Source organism: Dromiciops gliroides, chromosome 3 (genome assembly GCF_019393635.1).
Source record: "Dromiciops gliroides isolate mDroGli1 chromosome 3, mDroGli1.pri, whole genome shotgun sequence".
In the NCBI taxonomy this organism is placed as follows: domain Eukaryota; kingdom Metazoa; phylum Chordata; class Mammalia; order Microbiotheria; family Microbiotheriidae; genus Dromiciops; species Dromiciops gliroides.
The window spans coordinates 542,163,488-542,189,827 of NC_057863.1; the positions used below are offsets into that span (position 1 = coordinate 542,163,488).

Sequence of the window (26,340 nt, forward strand, 5' to 3'; positions counted from 1 at the left end):
ATGCACTAGAATCCCTTTACCCCAATGCAGAACAGTACAGAGCAGGTGCCCTCTTAGGAGCCAGCTTTATTATTAACACAAAGAGGCCTAGGGGTCTGGGGGGGGAGGCAGGTGATGCAGACCCTTGGGAGGAAGTTCTAGCAGCAAAGGCATATATGACAGCAGGGCACTGAGGAGGTCTCCAAAAGAGGCACAGCTCATCCTTCTCAAGGGAAACAAACTGCGGGAGCTGCAGGCGTGGATGTGACTGGCTCTGAAAAGATCAAGACAGGATGTACAGTATAATTTATCAAAGACCCCTGGGAAAACAGCCCTCCTGTTCTGGGACCCCCAAGAGTAACTTCTCCAGCAAACTTTGCCCAGGGCATTATGGAATTAAGGGCTGGGGTGGAGTGTAGTAGGGACCCAAGAATCCTTGTTTCATGCCTTGGACTTGGAATCTTTAGACTTGGATTCAAATTCTGATTCAGACAATTACTAGTCAGGGCAAATTGGCTTCACTTCTTTGAACCTCAGTTTTTCTCATCTGCAAAATGGGAATATCTGTGCTACCCGCCTCATACATTTGTTATGTGGTAAGCAGTCTGTAAATTTAAATGGGCTTTGTTCTTGTTCTTGTTCAGACATGTCTGACTCTTCATGACCCCATGGACTATAACATGTAATAGATATTTAAAGGCCAATACTGGCCTTGGGGTTTTCTTGGCAAAGATAATGGAGTGGTTTGCCATTTCTTTCTCCAGTGGATTAAGGTAAACAGAGGTTAAATGACTTGACTAGGGTAACACAGCTAGTAAGTATTTGAGGTCACATTTGAACTCAGGTCTTCCCGACTCCAAGCCCAGTACTGTATCCACTGAGCCACCCAGCTGCCTCTTCAATGGGGTTTAGTAAATGGAAATTATTATTATTATTCAGATCACCTATTTGTAGTGTCTCCACTTTTCCAAAGAACCCTTTTGATGAGAATCCAAGTTCCCCCAAGATTCAGAGTTACATCCTGAAGCAGTATGGGGAGAGCCCTGACCTAAACATGTAGGTTTTGCCATTAAGTATATTTGTGACCTTGGGTAAGTCATTTAACTATGTCTTAGTTTTCTCATCTGTAAAGTGGAAATAAGAATACTCACTGTACAGGAACATTGTGAGGATCAAATTGAGAGACATCATGGGGACAAAGTTCTGGATTTGAGGTCAGGATAACTTACTTGAATCCTATCTTAAACACTTAGTAGCCTCATGCTCATGAGTAAATCAACCCCTCAGAGCCTCTCAAGGTTGTTTCATGAGGCGAATGGCTTGTCAGCCTCAAAGAACTATAGAAATGTGAATGTAATTAAATGGTACATCATGTACATGACGGGGCTTTGATAAAACACAAGTGCCCCAGAGATGTACTCTGTGTAATCAGCGCTCTGGTCATCACATCCAGTTCACGCATTGCCATGGTCACACTCAAAACGAATGGATGGAGAGCACAGGACATTCTCTTTTAGACCGCAGGGAGCGTGGCCTTATTACTCAGAGATGCTATCAGTCAGTGTTCTTAGTATTACTAAGCTCATTGCTCGTCCCTGTCCACCCACCAAGCCCCACCAGAGCTATTTTCAGGTTATTAGCCAGGTTTATTCAATCCAATTCAATTCAATAAGTATTTAAATCTATTACATACATCTATGCTAGGTACCAGGTGAAGATACAAAGATAAAAGTTATAGAACCTGCTTTCAGGGAGCTCTCAGTCTAGTTGAAGATGCACGAGTAGTCAGAAAAGTATTATACAAAATAAGGAATGGGAAGGGAAGGGCAAAGAAGTGAAATGGCCAAGCCACTCTAAGAGAGTTTGAGGGTGTGATCTTTTTTTTCACGTAGATACACTTAGTATATCTCTAAGTAGGTGTTACATGTACACACAGGTACACATGTATATACACATGTATGTGCATGCACAAATACATGTGTATATATTTAAATACTTAACAGATCTGTCTTGATACAGACTCCAGTTCTTCCATGCTTTATGACACGTGGAGCTTCTTGAGTTACTGTGGCCAAAAACCAATTATCCCCTGGTAGTCAGTCCTCTGGGAGTGAGCCTTTTAATCACCGGACCATGACTATACTGGTCATTGTTGGCCATTCAGGTAAAGCTTTTTCAGTTTAATAAGAAATGTCAGAGCTTGTGCTCTACTGCTATAGCCTGCAAGATCTCAGGGTCACCCTCGGGCCATGAGACAACATCAGAAGAAGGTGTTAGTGGTGGTTACATGTATATATGCATAGAAAGATAGAGATAGAGAAATAGATGGACAAATAGAAACAGATAAATAGATGGATGGATGGATGGACAGACAGATAGCCAGCTAGCTAGCTAGCTAGAAACAGATAGATAGACAGATCAGTTAATCATCAGTAAATCAATCAATGACTCAATGGAGAGACAGATAAGACATATATATATATATATATATATATATATATATATATATATATATATATATATATATATATATGGGGCAGGGAGTCTTGTGTACACCTCTAAGGTATACTTATCACATTATACTCTGAACTGTGGTTATTTGGCTATAATTATTTTACCCTCCTCAACAGATTATATACTCCCTGTGGGCAGGGACCGTGATTTACTTATCTTCATAGTTCCTCCCCTACCTAGAGTTAAGTGGTTTAGCAAATAGAGCCCTAGGCCTAGAGTAAGGAAGACCTGAGTTCAAATTCAGCTTCAGACACTTATGAGTCGTGATCCTGGGCAAGTCATCTAACCTCTGGCTTCCTCAGTTTCCTCAACTGTAAAATAAGGATAATAACAACAGGTACCTAAGAGGGTTTTGTGAGGATCAAATGAGATAATATTTGTAAAGTGCTTAGGATGGTGCCTATACATAGTAAGTGATTACTGCCATTCTCCTAGTATAGTACTTAATACATTCAGAATCCAGCTAGGCACCTAGGAACCTGTTGGTCCTTCATTCTCAAAGAGGACCATGACATCGGGGTGATGTCATGACTTGTAGAAAACTGGATTTAAGTGAGGGAGGACTGTGCAAGGTCATCAACCTCACTCTTTCCTCTAGAGCCATCTGGGTCCAGTGTCAAGATTTATCTCTATATCTCTACATCTATCAGTCCATCTTTCTATCATCTATCTATCAATCATCTCTCTATCTCTCTATCTATCTATTTATCTATCTATCTATCTATCTATCTATCTATCTATCTATCTATCTATCTATCTATCTCAGGATGACTAGAGATGGCCCTGGATGTTTAAGGCAATTGGTGTTAAGTGACTTGCCCAGGGTCACATAGCTAGTATGTTCTGAAGTGATATTTGAATTCAACTCCTCCCAACTTCAGGGCCAGTGCTTTATCCACTGTGCCACTTAGCTGCCCCTTCCTAGCAGCTATTTATTGAATAAAAAGAAAAAGACCTGGCAGCTCTGAACTTGCAGTCAGGAGACTCCACCTACCAGCAGAAGGACTGAGTGCATGCATCATTTAAACCTCTTGGTGCCACAGTTTCCTCATCTGTAAAAATGTGGATAATAATACTTGTCCTACCCACCTCACAGTTCTATTGCGAAGGAAACTCTTTATTGAGTATTAGATGTATACAAGCTGTTCTTCTTCATCAAGACATTTAAATCAGATGATGTTTTGGTTTTTTTAATGTTGCAACCATCTTTGAATTAGCTCCCTCCTCCCAAACATCCCAAACCCAGAATGGCATCTCTGCTCTAAACTCTCTAGGCTCTGATCTGAAGTTCGTTTTCATTTGTTCTTCACAAGCTGTGTGGTCCTCGACAAAGGACCTGTATTTGTCTCTTCATCTTTAAAATAGGGACAAAAACACTTTCACTATGAACCTCACATTCTTGTTACAATAACCGATTATACAACTCTTTCCTCAGAATAAACTCCATGAGGTAGATAGGGCAAACATTACTATCCTCATTTCATAGATGAGGAAACTGAAAGTGACCAGCCCAAGTGTCTGAGGTGGCTCTCAAATCCAGGTACCTCAACTCCAGGGCCAATACTTTCTGCTACACTCAGAAAGCACTTTGTAAACTTTAAAGCAGGGCAGCTAGGTGGTGCGGTGGATAAAGTACTGGGCCTGGAGTCAGGAAGACTCCTCTTCTTGAGTTCAAATCCACCCTCAGACATTTAACTATGTGACTCTGGGAAAGTCACTTAACTCTTATTAGCTATGTGGCCCTGGGAAAGTCACTTAACTCTGTTTGCCTGTTTTCTCATCTGTAAAATGAGCTGGAGAAGGAAATGGCAAACCACACCAGTATCTCCAAGTGGTATCATGAAGAGTCGGACATGACTGAAAGACAACTGAACAAACTTAAAAGTGTTATATACTTGTGAATGATGATTATTAATCATGTCAATAATTCTTGTTATCAAAGTCCATTCATTCAACAACTAAGATTGGAGGCAAGTAGACCAGTTAGGAGGCTCTTTCAATAAGTGGCAATGAAGCCCTAGATTAGGGTAACAGCAGGGAACATATAAAACAAGGGTATTCCTTCTTCTGGGAGAACTTTTAGCAGGTCCTGTAGTTTCCCTTTCTAGCTCATTCTAGGGTGTAATCTCCTGTCCCAAGGGTCATTGACATAGGACTCTCCCTATGGATGGAGATGAGGATTGGGAACTCTCTCCTTATTGATGGAGATGAAGCATCTCAGCCAATAAGGAGAGTTCCATACTAATGGGCTTGGCCCAGGACTGGGCACATAATAGACACTTAAAAATCTGATTAGTTGATTCGTGACTCTGACCATTTTGCAGTCTGGCCTCAAGTTTTTCCACCTTATCTTTTGTTTGGTTCTTTATCAGGTGTGGAGGACCACTCCTGCATTCTCCATTCCACCCCACCCTCAAACTCTGCCCTGCTGGCACATACCTGGACTCAGAGTTCATCTTCATTGATTTGCCTGTGAAGGAGAGAGTAAAGAAAAGCCCTTTTTGAGCCCTGCTAGGTGGAATGGGGAAGAGAGAGGAGAAAAAGGGAGGGCTGGGCTGGGATAGGGAGCACAAGCTTGGGAGATCTTGCCCTCCAGCTCCAGGGCCAACATCTGTTTCCTTCTCTGTGAAATGAGGAGGTTGGACTGGATTTATATCTAAGGCCCTGCACAGCTGTAGGATTCTGATTCTAAGACTCTGCAACTCTGTCGGGTCCTCTGATGGGCCGCTTTCTCTTCTCCCCTTCTCCTCATCCTCAAATTATCCAGTAACTCACCGGCGTTTCTTCTTGCCTCCACAACGAAGCTTTTTGCCTTTGAAGACAGATAAGAACATTTATTTTCATTAACTTCTGCCCTCAAGAAAAACCTGCTTCCTTCCCGTAACCCCAGCTCTCCCACTCTCCTCTTTCCTTCTCCTTCCTTTCCCCTTAAACCATCTCTGTATTTGGTGCCAACTTTGGCTCCCTCAGGATCCTCAGCTGATCCCCAAATAGCACAGAGGTAAATCTCACTGGATTTGTAGTCCCAGGATCTGGGTTCAAATTTTGGGTTTTGCCACAAGCTACCTTTGTTATCTTGGGTAAGATATTTCCCTTCTCTGGGACTGTTTTTTAAAAATCTATATAACCGGGGCAGGTAGGTGGCGCAGTGGATAGAGCACTGGCCCTGGAGTCAGGAGGACCTGAGTTCAAATCCGGCCTCAGACACTTAACACTTACTGGCTGTGTGACCCTGGGCAAGTCACTTAACCCCAATTGCCTCACAAAAAAAAAAATCTATATAACCTTGGGCAAGTCACTTAACCTTGTTTACCTCAGTTTCCTAATCTGTAAATTGAGCTGGAAAAGGAAATGGCAAACTACTCCATTATCTCTGCCAGGAAAACCCCAAAGAGGGTCATGAAGAATTGGACATGACTGAAAAATGACCACACAACAACAAAAAGGGAATAAAGACAGCAGTGACCTTGTAGTGTTGTAATGAGTATCAAATGAGATAATGTTTGTTTAAAAAAAGTGCTTCGCACAGTGCACATAATAAGCACTACATAAATTCTTAGTCTCTTCCCTTATGCCCTACACTATTGATTGCTATGTGTAAAATGATCAGCTCAGACAAGATGATCTTTCTAAGGTCTCTTCCCAGTTCTAGCTCCTAACATCATGCAATCAGCCCAGTTCTGTGCTAGATATGCTAGAAGACATAGTAAATGCATATGACAGGGTGCCTGTCTTCAAGGAACTTATAGTGTAAGGGGGAGACAGGATGAACAGGCCTGAGACAATTGAAGGATAATGAAATGTTATGCTCTACTGACTATGAAACCTATGGGAGTTCAGGGAAGAGAAAGACCTTTTAGGGGGAGATTGTAAGGGAAAGATTCACAGAGGAGTTAAGAACTAAACTGGGCCTAGAAAGATTCAGATGAGACAGGGGGAGAAAAAAATGTGAATGAAAAACATGGTGTTGAAAATGGGAGTGGAAGAGAGAAACAATATGGCGAAGCACAAAGATCGCTGAAGTTGGCATCCAAGAATGTGCTTCAGATCCCAGCTCTGCCGTCTATTGCTGCTTGTGTCACCTTGGGCAAGCCACTCAAATGCTCTTGGCTTTAATTTCCTAATTAATAAAATGAAGAAGCTCAGCTAGATGGCCTCTAGCATCACCTCTCATTCTAAATCTAGAATTCTACACGTTCATGAGGCAATGAGGGGACACCAAAGTGTCCCTTGCCCACTGAGGAAGGGTGGCAGTTGTGGTTGGATAGGTAAAGTGAGGTTATGAGAGACCTTTGATGCCAAGCCAAGTTCAAGCCCTTGTCCTCCTCTCCTTTGATTCCCCTAATTCTCCCAAATCCAGTAACTGGAGGGATGAAGATGAGGGTGCACCTGATCCTGCCTCACCGGATCATTCCTCTCATTCTTTTGGTTCTGTTGGGCTGTATATCTCTCCTGAACCCGGCCTTTCCTGATTCCATTTCCTGGGCAATGTATAACAGCAAGGGAGCTGCCCCCCCCCCTTACCAACCTCACTTCTCATGCCTCTGAAACATAGATTTACTGCTCAGGTAGAAGATAGTTGCCTCTAGCTCCCCGTACCCAACTTAGGATCACAGGATTTTGTAATGAAAGAAACCTTAGGATCCATCTTATCTCAGGATTTAAAACTGTGAGACTGGGCAGCTAGGTGGCGCAGTGGATAAAGCACCGGCCCTGGATTCAGGAGTACCTGAGTTCAAATCCGGCCTCAGACACTTTACACTTACTAGCTGTGTGACCCTGGGCAAGTCACTTAACCCCCATTGCCCCACAAAAAAAAAAACAAACAAACAAAAAAACTGTGAGACTTGAGTCCTTTAGTCCAGGGCTTCTTAAACTTTTTCCACTCATGACCCCTTTTCACCTGAGAAATTTTTACATGATCCCAGACACAGGTACATAAAATAGGTATACAAATCAAACCTTTGCTGCCAAATTTTTCACAACCCCCCTATTTAGTTATGTGACCCCAAATGCAGCCATGACCCACAGTTTAAGAAGCTTTGATCTAGTCCACCTGCCTCATTTTGTGAATTAGGAAACTGAGGTCCAGCAAAGTTAAATGACCTGCCCAAGGTAACATGGGTTCTAAGTAGCAGAGTCAGGATTTGAACCCAGATCCTCTGAATCTGCTTTAACTTTTTCATATCACTGGTGAGGAAACTGATACTGTTGTTGTTGTTTGTCCTTTGCCCTCAAAGAGGACCATGACATCAGGTTAATGTCATAACTTGCACTGAATTGGATTTAAGTGAGGCAGGGCTGTGCAAGGTCACCAACCTCACTCTCTCCTCCAGAGCCATCTGGGTCCAGCAGCAAGATATAGATCAGGGCAACTGGAGATGGCCCTGGATGTATAAGGCAATTGGGGTTAAGTGACTTGCCCAAAGTCAGACAGCTAGTAAGTGTCTAAGGTGAGATTTGAACTCAGGTTCCTCCAACTTCAGGGCCAGTGCTCTATCCACTGTACCGCCTAGCTGCCCCTTGGAAACTGATACACATAGAGGAGAAGTCACCCAAGGTCACATAGGTAATACAAGTGATAGAGTTGGTTGAGGTTTGAACGAGGCCCTCTGATACTAGATTTAGGGTTCTTTTGTTGCCCAAGACTCTGATGCAGAGGCTGTGTGGCAGTCGATGGCACTGCTGTCACTACTAGCATCTAGGAAGCCTTCTCTTCCTGGCTCCAATAGCTGTTAGGGCCCCTGCCCCTGCTCACTGATAATGCCTCTCTCCTTTGTGCTTAAGGACACCTCTCCCAAGGAGCCATTGTATAACCTCTACGGGAGGTCATCTTACAGTCTCCACTCAGCACTTCCCGTCCGGCCCCAATCTGGCCAAACCCCACTTACCTAGGATGATGAGCAGCCCCACGATGAATGCCAAGCCAGCAAAAATCAGGCCTCCGTTTCGGACGGTGTCATAATCTCAGGGAAAAAGAAGGTGAGAGTGGCCTGAGGGAAGGGCATGAAGCCTTGGGGCAGCCTGAGGGGGGAACTGGACAGCTCCCACAGTAGAGGAGTTTGACAAGCCAACTCTCTCGCATCTCTTTGTGCCAGTGGTCACCAGCATCCAGCCACCCCTCACCCACCTCTCCAGTTAGCATTGCAGCCTTCCTCTGGGAAAAGGCAGGATAATATGAGGGGATGAGGTGAGGGTAATTCAGGCATCCATCTAGGGGAGATGTCAGGAAGTGCTACCATGCAGAGTAACGGGCTTACCATAGTAGAATCTGTCCTCATCCCCCTTGGGACCTCCACCTAAGAGAGGAGAAAGAGGGGAGGAAGAAACCTTTGAGGACCAGCTGGGCCAAAACAGCCCCAGCCAGAACTCCTAGGCCTCCTCTCCTCGGAGCCACAGGTAGGCCACGGTGGTCACTGATGGCGTTAAGAAGGTCCACCCAAGGAAGAGGAGGCTGAAAGATTTGATAAGCAGGTGCTGAGCTGGGTGTGTGTGACCTTGTGTGTGCTCTTCATCTTCCAAAGTCTCATCATCCCAATGCACTTCTTCAAGGTTTTAGCTTGGAAACCAGCAGGCTCCTTGGTACTACAAAGTGGGGTATAGGGAGCGGTGAGCGGCTCAGGGGAGGATGGACATTGGGAGGGCTCAAACGTGAAGCCATTAGAAACCCAGCAGGGAAAAACGGGACGAGACACTGAAAGACACAGAACATGCTGTGTCTCTGCCTGATGACTGTTCGAGAAAGCTTCAAATCCCTCTCTTCTCCCTCCCTCCCTCCCAAAATGATTTTAAAAAAGACTGGGCAAAGGTTCTCCTAATAGGAGCCTAGAGCCAGAAGGGAATTGGCCTGGGACACCCTCCATTTACAAATGAGGAAATTCATTTGGTTTGGAGAACACAGGACACATTGTGGCTAGAAGGGATGGGTGAGGAGCGGCAGCTACAGAGGGGCCAACACTGGAATCATTGTAAGGGTCTGAACCCAGAGTAAACAAGGAACCAGCCACTGAGATGTGGGGAGGCAACCCGAGGGATTCATTCAAGGTCACACAGCTAGTCAGGCAGCAAAGCTGGCTTTGGAACCCAGGGCCTCGGACCCCAAAGTCAGCGCCCTTTCCATAATGTCGTGTTGGCGTCCTTGCCTGTAGGATCGAGTCACCTTGTCTCGTCCTCTGCCTCCGTGAAAGATGGCCTCTTCACTAGGCCCAAGCACATTCATGGCTCTCAGTGAGTATTACATCTGCCCTTTAAGTTTGTACAGCACTTTACATAATGATCTCATTTGATTCTCAGGACAACCCTGCGTTGTTGTTGTTTAGTCATTCCAGTTATGTCCAACTCTGTGAAACCATTTGGAGTTTTCTTGGCAAAGTTACTGGAGTGGTTTGCCATTTCCTTCTCCAGCTCACTTTGCGTATGAGGAAACTGAGGCAAACAGATTGAAGTGACTCGCCCAGGGTCACACAGCTAGTAAATGTCTGGGGTCACATTTGAACTCAGGAAGGTGAGTCCTCCTGACTCCAGGTCTGACACTCTGTCTACTTCACCACCTAGCTACCCCACAACCCTGTGAGGTAGGTGCTATTATTATCTCCATTTTACAAATGAGGAAACTGTGACATAACAGTTAAATGACTTGCCCAGGGTCACATAGTAAGTGTGTGTGGTAGGATTTGAACTTGGGTCTTTCTGACTCCAGGTCTAGTGCTCTATCCACTGCACCCCCTGTTGGGTAATACAAGCCAGGCCCTAGGACACAGAGGCAGCCTACAGTTGTCCAACAATGACAGTAGTGTTTGACCCTCTTGCTTATCCTGTTGGGTCTCCTTGTATATGGACATAGCCTGGCTCACTGGGCACCAGAAGAGCAGTGTTTACAGGTATAAAACTGCATCCGTCAGCAGCTGTGTGGTATGAAGTGTGCTCCTTCAGGGTCTGGCTTGAGCTCAGAGGCTCCTGAGCAGGGCTGGCCCTAGTCCTTTGACTGGGCAGGAATTGAAAGGAGATGAGTTTTCTGTTTCTGAGAGGAGTCTAAAGTAAGGGGAGGTCAGTGGGATTTACTCTTTAGGAATCAAGGAAAAAACCCAGAGCCCTGGTTCCTAGTCCCATCCCTTTCAAGTCAAGCCTCAGAGAGGGTCCTGAATAAGACTGGGAGTTGGGACTGGGGAGGGATGAGACTCCCTTCAGGCCACATATCTTTCCTGAAACTAGTGTCCCTGATTCCCCACAGCTGGGCCCTGGAGAGATAGGTCTGGGAGAACTATGCAACCTGGACATTCATCCAGTCTTCTGCCTGAGCCCAGTCTTTCTCCTTTCGCCTTAGCACTGGACAGCAAAAAAAGACTCTTTCTCCCTTCAGCATGAGGTGGGCAAAGCACCATGAAGGGGAAGCGGGGAGCCAAACGTGCAAGTGGAAGAACAGAGGGCCCAAGCTGCATTTCCCTCCCAACTTTTCCCAAAGCTTGCTCTCCTCTCTTCCCAGGAAGCAGTGGGGTCAACTCACCCCTGAACCACTACCACCCCTCCATGAGCTCCAAGGGGGAAGAAACACACACGTGCTTGTGCGCGCACACACACACACACACACACACATACACGCATGTACACATGCACACATACAGACAGATATACACAATACAAACACACTTACTTTTAGCCATCATCATCTCTGGCATTGTGCTCGCTATGTCTTCTTTGTGGTTGCCGGCTTTACTGAGAGTGTCTAAGGTGGGGGTTGGTGGGTGGGAGGGTAAGAGTGTGGGACTGGAAGGGGGGCATTAAACATTAACAATGCCAGGGTAATATTTACCCTGGTCACAAGGAGAGCTTTGGGCAAACTTGGGGTGGGGTCGGGGAGCGCATCTAAGGCTTTGGAAGGGAATGAGGACAAATTAATAGGATTTGTGACACAGTCCAGATGTAGGAAGCGAGGGAACAGAACCATGGTGTGTGTGCGTTGTGTGTATGTGCATGCTTGTGTATGTGTATACACATATGGGATGAGAAGGAAGAGATTGGATGGGGTGTGTTGTACTATTTCTTCTCAAAGGAAATTTCTAAAGCTCAGAGGTACCAGCCTTAGTCATGGTGTCATTCTCTCCACCCTGACAAGCCACAGCTAGAATTTTGGATCAGCGCTAAGAAACACCAGGGAACTTTTGGGGACTCATGGCGGGATGGGGTGGGGAGTTAACATTTCTCCCTCCCCAAGTCAATCACCTGTACCCTGAGCCACAGTTTAGGTGGATGTCCCTTCTCATGTTCAGGGGCTCAGAAGTCAGTGAGTACCAGACCACCTTGGACTTCTGTTCCCAGAGACCTCTTAAATGCCAGGAATCACATTTTGGAGGACAAGGGGGACAGGGCAGGATAAGAGCCATGTTCTTAGGTTTCATTTACATTGGTGGACATTAGCCAGGTGTTCAACATTAGCTGTAACATAACGTAATATAACATGCCTTCTCCTCTTTCTCCCCCTTTCCATTTTCCCTTTTTCCCCCTTTGTTAAAAAAAAAGAAGAAAAAAAAAGTTGAGGGCTGGGCTGGGAATGATAGAAAAGGCAAAATAGTAATAGTTTACATTTATATGGCTGGCTTAGCACATTATCTTGCTTGATCCCCACAACATTACAGATGAGGAAACAGGAGAAAAGTGAATTCACTTTCCCAAGGTCACCCTGATAAGACCTTAGAAATAAGGCTTGAACTGTGGTCTTCCAAATCCAAGTTCAGGGTTCTTTCTGACATACCATACTGCCTTTCGATGGCATGATGCATGTCATGAAATCACACATTTCAAGCTGGAAGAACCCTTAAAACTTTTTAATTCAGCACCCCCTTCTCTCCATTTTTTTTTTACAGAAGGGGGAAACTGAGTTTCAGAGAAGGGTAGCTTGCTACTATCACACAGTAGCAAAGTCCAGATTGGAATCCAGCTCCTCGGCCTCCAGACTGCAGATTCTCTGCACTGCACTATTCAGTAACAACGATTCCTTAAGTAGATCTTGTACTCTATCATTCTCAAAGTAATTTCACTTGCATGATGTTGTGGGATTCTCCCAATAATCCAGTGCCATAAGTGAGGCATGTAGGAGAAAAAGGCCGCTGGATTTGGGGTTAAATCCTGGTTCTGTTGCCAATTTCTACCTGTGTAACCAGAGGCCAGTCAGTGTAAGTCTCTGGGCCTCAGTTTCTTCAACTACAAAATGAGGGAGTTGAAGTAGGCAATCCTTCTAGCTCTAAATCTTATAATTCCCATTTTACATATAAGAAAATGGAGGCTGAAAGAATTAGTGACTGTCGCAAGTCATTGACAGCCAGTCATGGAAACAGAATTAGAATCCAGATCTTTGGACTCCTAATCCCAGTCTCCCTTTTTCATCTAGAGAGCTAGATGATATGAAATACATGCCTTCTCACGCCTTTCTTGTTCTTCAGTCTGTCACCCAAAGTCCTAGAGATCTCCCACCCATGCGGTCTCACCAAGGGTTAAGGGGATATCCCAAGAAGATAAAAGAGGGTAACAGCAGGCAGTGTTTGACTTACCAAAGTAGAGTCTATCCATGTCCTCGGGGCTGCTGCCTGTGTGTAGAGGTCAGAGAGAAGAGAGAGGTGTGTGAGGAGAGGATCTCCAGGGATGATGAGAGCAGTGGCAGTTTCCACCCTCCCCACACCTCATCAGAGCCCACAGATGTGGGGGGAGGGGAAGGGAGGAGGGGAGAAGGAGGGGAGAGAGGACAAAAAAAAACCAAGAAGGAGGAGTGGCTGGCAGTACTATCCTCACCTAATGCCTTATGGGGTGGAGAGAAGATACATGTGAGAGAGGTAAAGTTGTCTGCATACTACCTGGCCCCAGGTGGAGGAGGAAGCTGGAAGAGCAAACCATGGCCCCCACGGCCCTTCTGAGCTCAGGTTACAGGATACAGAGTCGCAGCCTACATCTAAGAAACCCAGGGTCTCCCCTCGGGGCACCAGAGCTAGGAGACAGGGGAAAGAGCATTGCATTTGGGGCAAGAAAACTGAGGTTCCCTGAACCTGTGTGATCCTGGGCTAGACACTGGGCATCAGTTTCTTCATCTGTAAATTGAGGGGTCAGACGAAATGGTCACTAAGGTCCCTTCCAGTTTTAAATCCTGTGATCTTGCTACTGGTGGTGGTGGGAGGGGGAGGGGATTTTTTTGTGTGTGTGGGGCAATGGGGGTTAAGTGACTTGCCCAGGGTCACACAGCTAGTAAGTGTCAAGTGTCTGAGGTCAGATTTGAACTCAGGTACTCCTGAATCCAGGGCCAGTGCTTTATCCACTGCGCCACCTAGCTGCCCCGGGGGGAGGGGATTTTTAACCAAATCAAAAGAAATTAGCCAGAAAGTCTGATCTTGCAGGTGAGGGTTAATGGCTCAAAAGGCAGAGTTTCAGTTTCCTATCCATAAAATGAAGGGATAAGACTATATGTACTCTCAGGTTCCTTCCCTTTCTCTAATTCCACATGATTCTAGCTTAGTCTAGCCTAGCCTACCACAGTCTTACTGCTATGTAGGGAGTTTGATGAGTCTAGGAGGAATCTTGAGGGTCTTCTCTGTCCTAAGAAATTCTAATAACATTCTTGTCTTTGAAGACCTTTCCCCGGACTGTCCCAGGGGGATGTCTGCAATGTAGCCTGACTGGGTCTGTTTTACTCCAGGATCTTTTCCGCTCTCAAAGTGAGGGCTATCAAGGTGAGGACTGCCCATCTTGGGACCTCAGAGTCTGTTATTAGCAGAACAGTCCCTTACAGTCAGAGAGTACAGCCATTGAAGTAGACTCAAGCCCAAGGCCATAACCTACCTGAGCTGTTCTCCCAAAGATTGTGTATCCAGACAAACGTTAGTCAGGCAGGCTTGTGGAGAGATGGGGCCATGGGGCTGAACTCATGCCCGGAGATCATTCTTGTGACAGCACCCCCCTTCCTCCAATGGAACAGACACTCCCCTGGACCTCACTGGGTCCTCAGTGTCCCCTCAGGAGCTAGTGACGGCAGAGGGAGGCTTCCTCTACAGCTCCATCCTCCAGGCCGGTGCCAGAAGTGTGGCAGCATAATGAGGTCCCTTTGGGATGCTGGCTAATGTCAGACAGGAAGTGACTAAAAAGGCAGCGCATCTCTGCTTCACCTGTGCTTAGTCCGGAGTGCCATCCAGCCCAGCACACCCCTGAACAAAAATCCTTTCTGTAGCTTCCTTGACAAGTCATCCAGTCTCTGCCTGAAGACTTTGAGTGAGGGGGAGCCCACTGCTTCTGGTTTTGCTAACTGATCTACTGTGGGATAGTTCTAATTGTTAGGAAATATTTTCCTTACGCAGAGTATCTATTAACCTCGTCACAACTTCTATCCATCCATACCTCCCAGTTCTGCCCTCTGAGGTCAAACAGAATAACATTAATCTCTTTTCCACACGATGATTCTACAAATATCTTAAGACAGTTACTATGCTGCAAGTCTGAGCCTCACGAAGCTAACCATTTCCAGTTCTTTCCATTGATTCTCATATAGCATGACCTCAAGGGCTCTCACCATCTAGCCTGACCTGCTCTGGACTCTCTGCAGCATATCAATGTCCTTCCTAAAAGCTGGTGCTCAGAACTGAACATATGGGGGATGTGGGAGTAGGGAAGAGGGAGGAAGAGACAGAAAGAGAGACAGAGGAAGGAGGGAGAAAAAGACAGAGAGATGGAGGAAGGAGGGAGAAAAAGACAGAGGAAGGAGGGAGTGAGAGACATGGAGACAGAGGAAAGAGGGAGAGAAACAAGACAGAGGAAGAAGGAAGAGAAAGAAGACAGGAAAGAGGAAGGAAGGAGAGAAAGACAAAGACAAAAAGGAAGGAGAGAGGGTAAGGGGAGAGAGAGAGAGAGAGAGAGAGAGAGAGAGAGAGAGAGAGAGAGAGAGAGAGAGAAGACAGATAGAAAAGAGGGGTGAGAGAGAGACAGAGGAAGAAGGGAGAGAAAGAAGACAGGAAAGAGGAAGGAAGGAGAGAAAGACAAAGACAAAAAGGAAGGAGAGAGAGGGTAAGGGGAGAGAGAGAGAGAGAGAGAGAGAGAGAGAGAGAGAGAGAGAGAGAGAGAGAGAGAGAAGACAGAAAAGAGGGGCGAGAGAGACAGAGGAAGAAGGGAGAGAAAGAGAGAAAAGACAGAGAAACAGAAAGGAAGGAGGAGAAATAGACACATAGAGAGACAGAGGAAGGAAAGACAAGACAGAAAGGAAGGAGGAAACAGAGACAGAGAGAGATACTATCAAAAAGATAAGGAGCCTATTAAGCCAGCTTCCTCCAAATTTCCTGACCAATGTTTACCAGTTCAGAAAACTGTTCACAATGCTGCTGCAACAAAGTAACTTGGTTCAAATCCCAGCTCCGTCAATTATCACCTCTGTGATCTTGAGATGGTCCCATTAAAGTTTCTAGATTTGGAATCAGAAAGACCTGAATTCAAATACAGCCTCAGACATGTACTAGACATGTAACCCAGGGCAAGTCACTCTCTGTGCCCCCACCAATAAAATGAAGGTAATGAAACATCATCTACTTCATGGAGTTGTTGTGAGTATCAAGTGAGGTCTGTAGAGTGCTTTGTATACCATCAAGCACTGTACAAAAGTGAACTATTCTAGTCATGAGGCATTTGTTCTAGGTGACCTCTAAGGTCCTTTGCAACTCTAAGCCCTCTGAAGGTGGGGACAGAAAATGCAGAAAACTATGAGACTGAATTGATGAAGTTAACTATATGGAAACCTGAGTCATGTAACTTCTGTGTTCTTCCTCCTGTGTAGAGTAGTGACTTTTACCCCTGAGGATACAACTGAAGGGAATAGCTAATGAAGACAATGGAAAAGAAGCACAGAGATGGAAACTGTTCTAAAAATGCTAAAACATGTGACCAACAGCATATGACATATTATTAACGTATTAGTCACCCTGTGACATAGGAGAGACATGTTCATTGAAGAGAGCACCGGCAATAAACAAATTTTAAGCTAAAAAAAACTTTAAAAGTTTAAGAAATAATTAATTTTTTCATTTAAATTTTTTTTTTAATTTGCAAAGAAAGTGTACCTCCTTAGAAGCTTGGACTCAAGTTACCGCAAAGCCATGAGCAGTGGGATTTTGAATAAATCACACACCTTCTCTGGGCCTGCTTCCTAGGTGGTCTCTGAAGTCCTTTCCAGCTCTTCATTCCAAGTCTTTTTTTTTTTCTTCTAATATTCTATGTTCTAAGGCACAGTGGCTGGAACAGTGAGCCTGGACTTGGGAAAACCTGAATTCAAATCTAGCCTCAGACACTTGTTAGCTTATTGTTCAGTCGTATATTACTCTTTGTGAGGTTTTCCTGGCAAAGAGAGTGGAGTGGTTTGACATTTCCTTCTCCAGTTCACTTTCCAGAGGTAAATAGGGTGAAGTGATGTGCCCAGGGTCACACAGCAAGTAAGTGTCCGTGGCCAAATTTGGACTAACAAAGGTAAGTCTTTTTGATTCCAACCCCAACACTCTATCCACTTTGCCATCTATTTACTTACTTATTTATTTATTTTTGGTGAGGCAATTGGGGTTAAGTGACTTGCCCAGAGTCACACAGCTAGTAAGTGTTAAGTGTCTGAGGTCAGATTTGAACTCAGGTCCTCCTGACTCCAGAGCCGGTGCTCTATCTACTGCACCACCTAGCTACCCCTACCACTTCACCATCTAGCTGCCCCATTAGTTGTGTAACCCTAGGCAAGTAAATTAACATGCTGCCTTAGTTTCTTTGGGGATAATAATAGCACCTGCCTCCCAGGATGGTTGTGAGGATCAAATGAGATATTTGTGAAGCATTTAACACAGTGTCTGAAATATAGTAGGTATTCAATAGGGTCAGGTAGGTGGCTCAGTGGATAGAGTCCTGGGCCCTGAAGTTGGAAGGACCTGAATTTAAATCTTACCTCAGACACTTACTGGCTGTGTAACCCTGGGCAGGTCACAACCCCAATTGCCTTATAGATCCAGGGCCATCTCCAGTCATCCTGATCCATATCTTGCCACCAGATTCAGATGGCTCTGGAGGAGAGAGTGAGGCTGGTGACTTTGCACAGCCTTGCCTTACTTCAGTCCAATTCACTGAAAGTCATGACGTCACCCCGATGTCATAGTCCTCTTTGAGAATGAAGAACAAACAACAACAAGTTAATAAATGCTTTTCCCCTTTCTTTCTTAAGTGGTCTTTCAGGTCTGCATTCTCTATCCCTGGTTCTAACATTCTTTATTCTAAGGTAACTTCCAGCAATGACATTCTAAGGATAGACTGAGAATTAGGCTTTATGATACATGAGCTGACCTCAAGAACAATGCTTGTTTCCCTGCCACCAGGCAAGTCTTCACCTTAATTACCAATCAGCCAACATGGTCTGGATATTGGAGTTCTCCAGGCTCATATTCTTGAACTTGCTGTCAGGTGGACAATTCCCCAAATTAATTGCATTGTTAAGTTCACCCTCAAGCTAGGACTACAGTCATCTCAGCCCAATGCTACTTAGTCTAAAATGATAGCCAACCTCATCTTACGCTTTTGAAGAAAGGGGGTCACTCCCACACAGACCCTGAATCATAGAATCCTGGTGCTAGAAGGGATGTCGGATATAATATAGCCTAACCCATTTCCCTTTTGTTTTTTGGGGTTTTTTGGCGGGGCAATGGGGGTTAAGTGACTTGCCCAGGATCACACAACTAGTAAGTGTCAAGTGTCTGAGGCTGGATTTGAACTCAGGTACTCCTGAATCCAGGGCCAGTGCTTTATCCACTGCGCCACCTAGCCTCCCCTTTCTTTTTTTTTGTTTTGTTTTGGTTTTTTTGGTAAGGCAATTGGGGTTAAGTGACTTGCCCAGGGTCACACAGCTAGTAACCCTTTGTTTTTAATATTAAGGAAACTGAGGCTCAGAGCAAGAAAGTAACTTAGCACAAGGTCATATAGCTAAAGTTAGCAGTGCACCTGGGCCAGGAATCTGGGTCTCCTGACAACCAGTCTATGATAATTGTTCCCTTCTATAATTCTAATCTACAAAAAGAACTTGTGATTTTGCTAAGCTTTTTATTGGGAAAAAATGTTATTTGTACCCAATGCCTCCACTTCCTCAATACCAACTCTCTAACCTAACCCATTATTATTGGGTTTCCCATTTCACTTCCCTTGTCAAATGCTACTTTACTAAAACTGTTCCCTTCAGGGTTGCCAGTTATCTCCTATTCATGAAGCCCAATGTACTTTTTCAGTTCTTGTCCACTTTGACCTCTCAAAACTGATGTTCTTAGACTTACACAAGTGAGTGTAAGTGAGCACAACCAGGAGAACATTGTACACAGTAGCAGCAACATTGTATGATGATCCACTGTGATAGATTTAGCTCTTCGCAGCAATACAATGATCCAAGACAACTCCAAAAGATTCATGATGGAAAATGCTCTCCACATCCAGAAAGAGAACTATGGAGTCTGAATGCAGATCAAAGCGTGCTATTTTCACTTTTGTTGTTGTTGTTTCTTCTTTCTTGTGTTTTTTCTCTTTTGTTCTGGTTCTTCTCTCACAACATGACTGATGTGGAAATATGTTTAACATGATTGTAATGTATATAACTTCTATCAGATTGCTTGCTGGCTTAAGAAGCAGGGAGAAAAGGAGAGGAGGGAGAAAAATTTGGAACTCAAAATCTTACAAAAATGGATATTGAAAACTATTTTTACATGTAACTGGAAAATAAAAGAAAAATACTATCAAAAATAATAAAATTTTTAAAAATTGATGTTCTTAAAAAAAAAAACAAAACAAAAACAAAACAAAAAAATTTGATGTTCTTAACCACTAGTCTTTCCTCCCTTGTCTTCAGAGATACCACAATTTCTAGGCTTTCCTACCTTTCTTATATTGTTTCTTCCTTATCCCTGGCTATGAATTGTTAGCTTTTTCTAGGCAATTAAAATATGTGTTGTCTAACAATCTGCCCTCAGATAATGAAATACTTTTTTTTTTTTTTTAGTGAGGCAATTGGGGTTAAGTGACTTGCCCAGGGTCACACAGCTAGTAAGTGTTAAGTGTCTGAGGCCGGATTTGAACTCAGGTACTCCTGACTCCAGGGCTGGTACTCTATCCACTGTACCACCTAGCCGCCCCTACTTTTATTTTTTTTTTTAATGAGATAGGGGAGCGGCTAGGTGGAGCAGTGGATAAAGCACCGGCCCTGGATTCAGGAGTACCTGAGTTCAAATCCAGCCTCAGACACTTACTAGCTGTGTGACCCTGGGCAAGTCACTTAACCCCCATTGCCCCGCAAAAAAAAAAAAAAAAAATTGAGATAGGCAGTTACAAAAGATAAAATTGATCATTTTTATTTCATGAAACTGAAAAACATCAGCACAGATAAAATTAATGATAAAAATGGAAGCATCCACATGGGGGAAAACTTTGTATCAAATTTTTCTGATAAAGTTTTGGTATCTACTATATGGACTATATATAAATATATGTGGATATAACATATGCATACACACCCATATATGTGTACATGTCTATGTATATATAAATATATGCCCTTTCCCAATTAATAAGGTCAAAAATATGAACAAAACTTTCTCAACATAATTGCAAAATATTTACAACCCCATGAAAGAATGCTTCAAATCACTAAAAATAAAAGAAATAAAATTTCAAAAAAAACCAAAAAACAATCTGCCCTCAGATTTCTTCTCTCCCTACGATCGCTCCCTCAGCAATCTCATTTACCCCTCATCTGGCTGCCTCCCATACCTCTATCTCTAGTCATGACCTTTCTACCAAGCTCAGGACCTATCTCTCCCATTGCCTATGGAACATTTAGGGAGGCTGTATGGGGTGGTAGGATGAATACTGGATTTGGAGTCAGATGACCTGGGAACAAATCATTTTCTACCTGTGTGACCTCGGGCAAATTATTTAGCTTTCTTAAAACTCAATTTCCTTGTCTGTAAAATGAGATGATTGGACCAAGTGACCTTTAAGGTTCCTTCCAACTCTAAATCTCTGATCTACCTGGATATGACAGAGACACCCTGAGTTCATGTCCCAAGCTGAATTATTTGTCTGTTTCTCCTTCTGACTTCATTGTTTCTGCCCAAACTCAAACAGTTGCCAAATCTTGTGATTTCTACCTTCACAACATCTCTCCCCTCTAAACCCTAGTCTCCACTCACACAGCTAAGCCTTCCTCACCTCTCACCTACATTAGTGCCATGGTCTCCTGATTGGTCTCTCCCTGCCTCAAATCTCCTGGGTCTAGTCTATTCTAACCACTGATGTCAGAGTAATTTTCCTTAAGCCTAAATGTGACCATGTGACACCTCTAGTCAAGAAACAACACTGGGGACAAAGAAAGGGAACAAACATTTATGAAGATCATCTACCAGGTGCCAAACACTCCGGTAAGAAATTTATAGATATTATCTCATTTGAGCTTCCTGTTTGTGGGGCCTCTCAAGTCAAAGATAAATTCCTCTGTTTAGTTTTTGAAGCCCACTACAACTTGGTCCTTCCTTGTCTTTTCAGCCTCATTGGAGGTTATATTCGCTCCTGCACTCTCAGAAACAGCCTGGTCTTCTCTCTGTTCCTTATACAGAATACTCCGTTTCCCACCTCCATACCTTTGCACTGGTGTGGACTCCATGCCTGAATGAACTGCCTCCATACTTCCACCTCATTGAGTCCCTCTTTTTTTAAAAAATGCATCTCAAGCACCACTTTCTGCATAAAGGTTTTTCTTATCCCTCCAAATGCGAGTTAAATTCTTGATATTTAGGGCGGCTAGGTGGCGCAGTTGATAAAGCACCGGCCCTGGATTCAGGAGTTCCTGAGTTCAAATCCGGCCTCAGACCCTTGACACTTACTAGCTGTGTGACCCTGCCAAGTCACTTAACCCCACTGCCCCGTAAAAAAAAAAAAAAAATTCTTGATGTTTAATTTCTTTATACATATTTGTACTTATTTGTGCAGTATGTATGTATATACACTATACACACATATACATATACATACGTGTGTATATATAAGCATATATACATATATATGGAATTTACTTGTTTTCTTCCATAAATATGGACACTTCATTTGAGTAGAGATTGTTTCATTCTTTGTACCTGTGGTCCCAGTACCTACCAGAGTGTCTGACATTTAATAAATGCCTATTGATTAATAGCTTGTTCACTGACACACCATTCACCCAACTGCCTGTGTTTGTAACCTCGCAGTTATCTTTAATACTTCTTGCTAACCTTGTAAACATTTTCTAAGACCTACTTGATTCTGTCTCTAGAATCTTTCTCATGTGTCCCCTCTTCCATTCCCACTGCCACCACCCCAGCACAAGCCCTTAATACTACCCATCTGGACTATTGCAATGGTCTCTCTACAGGTCTACCCATTTCCATTTTCCTCTCCCTATCTAAACCATGCTTTACACTGTTGCTAAATTAATCTTTCTTATACATAGACCTGTCCATATCACTCCACAATCAAAAATTTTCATTGGCTCCCTATTACTCAATAAGTAGAATTCAAACTTAGCTTAACATTCAAGGACCTCCCTACCTTCCCAGCTTTATTTACTATCATTTGATTCCATATAATTTACGCTCAATCTAGAATGCATACACACACCGTTTTTCTATCTCCATTACTTTGGCTCATGCCTTTTCCCTATGCCTAGAGTGCCTGTCTCCCTCTTGGCGTATCAAATTTCTATTCATATTTTAAAAGCCAGCCCAAGTATCATCATCTCCAAAGCCTGCCCTGTTCCCCAGCCAACAGTAATAAGAATATTCATAATCATAACAATAGCAATAATAATAACTAATACTTATATAACCCCTTAAGGTTTATAAAACCCTTTACATACATTATCTTATTTGATCCTCATTATAACCCTATGGGGTAGGTGCTAATATTACCCCTATCTTTGAGATGAGGAAACCGATGGTTAAGGGTTGGTCCAAAGCTTGTGTCTGAGTAAGGATTCCAAGTCTGGTCTTCTTGACTATAAGGCCAGCTTTGAATCTACCATCCTCCCCAGCTGTGTAAAGAACTTCCATCTCATACCTCACATGACATTTTGTTTTGTGTCTCTCTAATGTGTTCATCATTCAATATGGTGGTTTATAGTGTGTATATCACCCCCTTCCAGTCTGTAAGTAGCTTTATGAAGGCAGGGAGGTATTCTAACTATGCTCTGTATCTTCTCCAATGATGAAAGAAGTACTCTAAATACAAAAAGGGCTTAATATATGTCCCTTGTTTTCAACCAGGAAAGAAAAAAAGGAGCTGACATTTCTTTATAGCAATCAAAGAATTCTATCCCATAGCAGTTTCCCCTCTTCCCTCCCAGAGCATCTCCTGATCAAGGCTCAGAAGCTATTTTGTTTGAAAGATAAGCCTTTAGAAGTCCCCTTCCTACCTGAGGAATGATAAGGCACCTTCAGGGGAGGTCAGAAAGGTAAGAACTGAGGTAGGATTTAAATCCATCAGTCCTTGCTTTATCTAGCCCTGACCACTCTTAACCCCTCCTCTGTGTCCTTAGGTCCTGATTGAGAAAAGTCATGTCCCAGGTGAGAGTGGTCTAAGGGGTTCACTCCTTGGGATCCCACAGATGGGCCCTGTACCCAGTCCCCTGCCAAAGAGATGTCTGGAACATGTCACCTCCCCCTGGGCCAGTCTGATCTCAGGTAACCACATCCATGGAGGTCAGGAAATTCATCTGGGCTGGATTCTCTGAGGTGTTCTTGTCCTTGCCTTCTTCATCGTGTGCAATGATCAATCCCACTGGCCATCTCCTCCTGCCATCTGGTCATCATTTTTTGCTGTCCCCCTCAGAGGAGTCCTCAAATTTCTCCCATTTAAGAGGGCAGTCCTGGCTTCTTCCATGGGTTAGGCTGGGTAAGAATATTGTACCCTCTGTCCTGGGAAGGTTATGGCCTGCCTTGAACATTCAAGGCAAAAATTGAAACCATGCTCCCTGGCACCTATATTTAATTGGAGACAGGGAAGAGGAAAGGGAGGTACAGCTCGGGAACCCCACATAGGGCCAAAGCTAAGCACTTTCAGGTTTCTCTTCAGCATGGGTCAGGCCAGGATAAATATGATCTTCATATCTGTTTACCCATATCCACCTCAAGAACTGAGTCATGAAAGGCACTGTCATTGGCCTAACTCCAAAGCCTCTCCCTTGGTTACTGAGGCTTTGGAAAAAGAGATGGTGGGGAGGGAGGGATGGGGAAAGAAAGGGGAACATCCAGCCATGATGGTGTTGTAAAGCTCCAAAGAACATTTAAATTGAATTGAATTGAATTGAATTCTCCCCCAGAGCTCTAAGGTAAGTTTTGGCAAAAATCTATTGAGATTTTCCCCCTATGTCAGTCACTTTTCCTTTTCCTTAGTCTGCTCTTGGCTAGGTGGCTCAGTGGATAGAACACTGGGTTGGAAACCAGAAAGACTCATCCTCCTGAGTTCAAATCTGGCCTCAGACATTTACTAGCTCTGTGACCCTGGGCAAGTCACTTAACCCTGTTTGCCTCAATTTCCTCATTGGTAAAATGAGCTGGAGAAAGAAATGCCAAAACCACTCTAGTATCCTTTGCCAAGAAAATCCCAAAAGGGGTCATGGAGAGTTGAACATGACTGAGACTACTCAACAAGTCTGCTCTTGACTGTCTCATGCCTGTCCCAGGATTTGTGAAAAACCTTGGTTAATACACTTGGCTTTACATTCCAGCTTTGTAAGCAGGTAGCTACATCAGCAGTCAGTCCCAGAAGTTGGTACCTGGGCTATGGAAGTTTGCACCAAAAAGTCATCCCCAGCTCCTGTGAGTCTTCCAGGTACAAAGACAAGGTAAGTGGCAACCAGGTGGCAGAAGGGCAAGACAGCTTCAGAGATGTCAACTGTAGTCCTGATTCTCCCTGACCCAGCTGTTCTCATTCCCCTGCTGCTCAGAAGTAAGACCATCTTTCTTCTGGGTCCTGTCTCCTGCTATGGCCTTGAAAGATGATGTGGCTGGTGTCTTATAATATGAGATTAGGAAGGAGGTATGCCCAGAGGGGATTGTTTTCTTAAGTGTTTACAAGGTTTACAGGGTTGCTGAGGCCAATGGGGTGTGGAAAGCTCCAAGAAAGTCCAGGAGGCAGGCCCCATGGTGGGGTAAGGCTGCCAACCCTTTCCCGAGTCCTGGTCTGGCAGGGAGGCAGACATTTCCAGTTAGGGCGACAAGGGCAAAGCCATTGGATTTGTCTTTCCCACAGTGAAATACCCTGCAGTGAAATTCATTCTTGTTCTCAGTACTTATGGCTGTGCCTAGACCATTCCAAGCCACGGACTTTTCCTTCATTAAAATTCACCTTGATAATCTTCCTCCAATAAGCCTTTGGTGCTGAATTGTTGCTTCGTGACTTTCACCAAGGCTGTAGACAATTTGTACTCTTTTCATTTATACTTCCTCCAGTGATTTCTTCCTTCCATGTTTCACCTTGATGTGGAGGTGACCTTGGACTCTCTAAGGTTTTTTCTTTGTAACATAAGCTCTGACAGATCTCTCTCAGCTAGAAAGGCTTTGAGTACAGGCCTGGTCACAGACAATGCCTGCCGTCTGAGGATCTGCCTACATCAGGAGATGCCCGTCACCAGGAGGCTGGCCACTAAGTGATCATTTAGAGACCATTTCAATTTATGAATTCTGTCTACTAGGGCAGGGAGTGGTTGCCATCTGTATCAATAGAAGGGATTCTTATACCATGGAAAGCATGGATGCTGGAAGCAATTTTCATTTATTTATAATAATGATAAATCTAATTTGTTTTTTAGTTGTTTTCAGTCATGTCTGACTCTCTATCACCCCTTTTGGGGTTTTCTTGGCAAATATACTGGAGTGGTTTGCCATTTCCTTCTCCAGTTCATTTTATAGATAAGGAAACTGAGGCAAATAGGGTGAAGTGACATGCCCAGGGTCACATAGCTAGTATCTGAGGCCAGATTTGAACTCAGGAAGATGAGTCTTGACTCCAAGCCCTGCCCTCTATCTAGCTTCCTAACTCACTTTTTTTTTTTTTTTGGGGGGGGGGAATGTTTGTTTTGTGGGGCAATAGGGATTAAGTGACTTGCCCAGGGTCACACAGCTAGTAACTGTCAAGTGTCTGAGGCTAGATTTGAACTCAGGTCCTCCTGAATCCAGGGCTGGTGCTTTATCCACTGTGCCACCTAGCTGCCCCCTCTAATTCACTTTTACATAGTGCTTGTGATATCTCACAAGGTTGAGTACTCACAAGTGCCACCAGCTGTTCCCTAAAGAGCTTTTTTTAAAAAGTGTATTGCTTGGGGGCAGCTAGGTGGTGAAGTGGATAAAGCACTGACCCTGGATTCAGGAGGACCTGAGTTCAAATCTAGCCTCAGACACTTGACACTTACTAGCTGTGTGACCCTGGGCAAGTCACTTAACCCCAATTGCCTCTCACACACACACACACACACACACACACACACACACACACACACACACACACACAAAAGGTGTATTGCTTTAAGATCATAGGCCTAGTTAGCAGCAAAGCTAGGCAATTCCATTTGAATTAATTAAAATAATATATGTATTTATTTGAATTATAATCATTACCAAATTAATTAAATTAAGCAATAAATCAGTTAATTCATTTTGGGGTTAGTGGATAGATTAATTAATTTTTCACTGACCTTATAATAATTAAGAATATTAATAAAGAATTAAGAATTTAATTTACCCTCTGTTCTGTATCCTAAATCAGTGCAGCTCACTTTTGGGGCCAACATAGGGT

The 26,340-nt window shown here is 43.9% G+C and overlaps 1 protein-coding gene across 2 annotated transcripts; it reads right to left on the bottom strand.

Annotated features, from left to right (window-relative positions):
- Window positions 1-46: 46 nt before the first annotated feature.
- Window positions 47-26,340, bottom strand: FXYD2 (FXYD domain containing ion transport regulator 2). Of its 2 annotated transcripts, XM_043997797.1 has the most exons (7): window positions 26,287-26,340; window positions 13,038-13,073; window positions 8,754-8,792; window positions 8,385-8,459; window positions 5,269-5,305; window positions 4,933-4,963; window positions 47-253 (listed from the first exon to the last, which is right to left on the bottom strand). In XM_043997797.1, the coding sequence occupies exons 1-6, from the start codon at window positions 26,333-26,335 to the stop codon at window positions 4,939-4,941; spliced, it is 261 nt and encodes an 86-aa protein (XP_043853732.1). In that variant the 5' UTR covers window positions 26,336-26,340; the 3' UTR covers window positions 47-253; window positions 4,933-4,938. The 2 variants fall into 2 exon arrangements, with proteins under 2 accessions (XP_043853732.1, XP_043853733.1); XM_043997798.1 differs by lacking the exons at window positions 13,038-13,073; window positions 26,287-26,340 and adding an exon at window positions 11,144-11,252.

Coding starts and splice junctions, on each gene's coding strand:
- FXYD2 (XM_043997797.1), bottom strand. CDS start 26,335: ATGTTGGCCCCAAAAGTGAGCTGCACTGATTTAGGATACAGAACAGAG. Junction 13,074..26,286: donor TTTAGGATACAGAACAGAGG/GTAAATTAAATT, acceptor CTCTACACACAG/GCAGCAGCCCCGAGGACATG. Junction 4,964..5,268: donor GGAGGCAAGAAGAAACGCCG/GTGAGTTACTGG, acceptor TCTCCTTCACAG/GCAAATCAATGAAGATGAAC.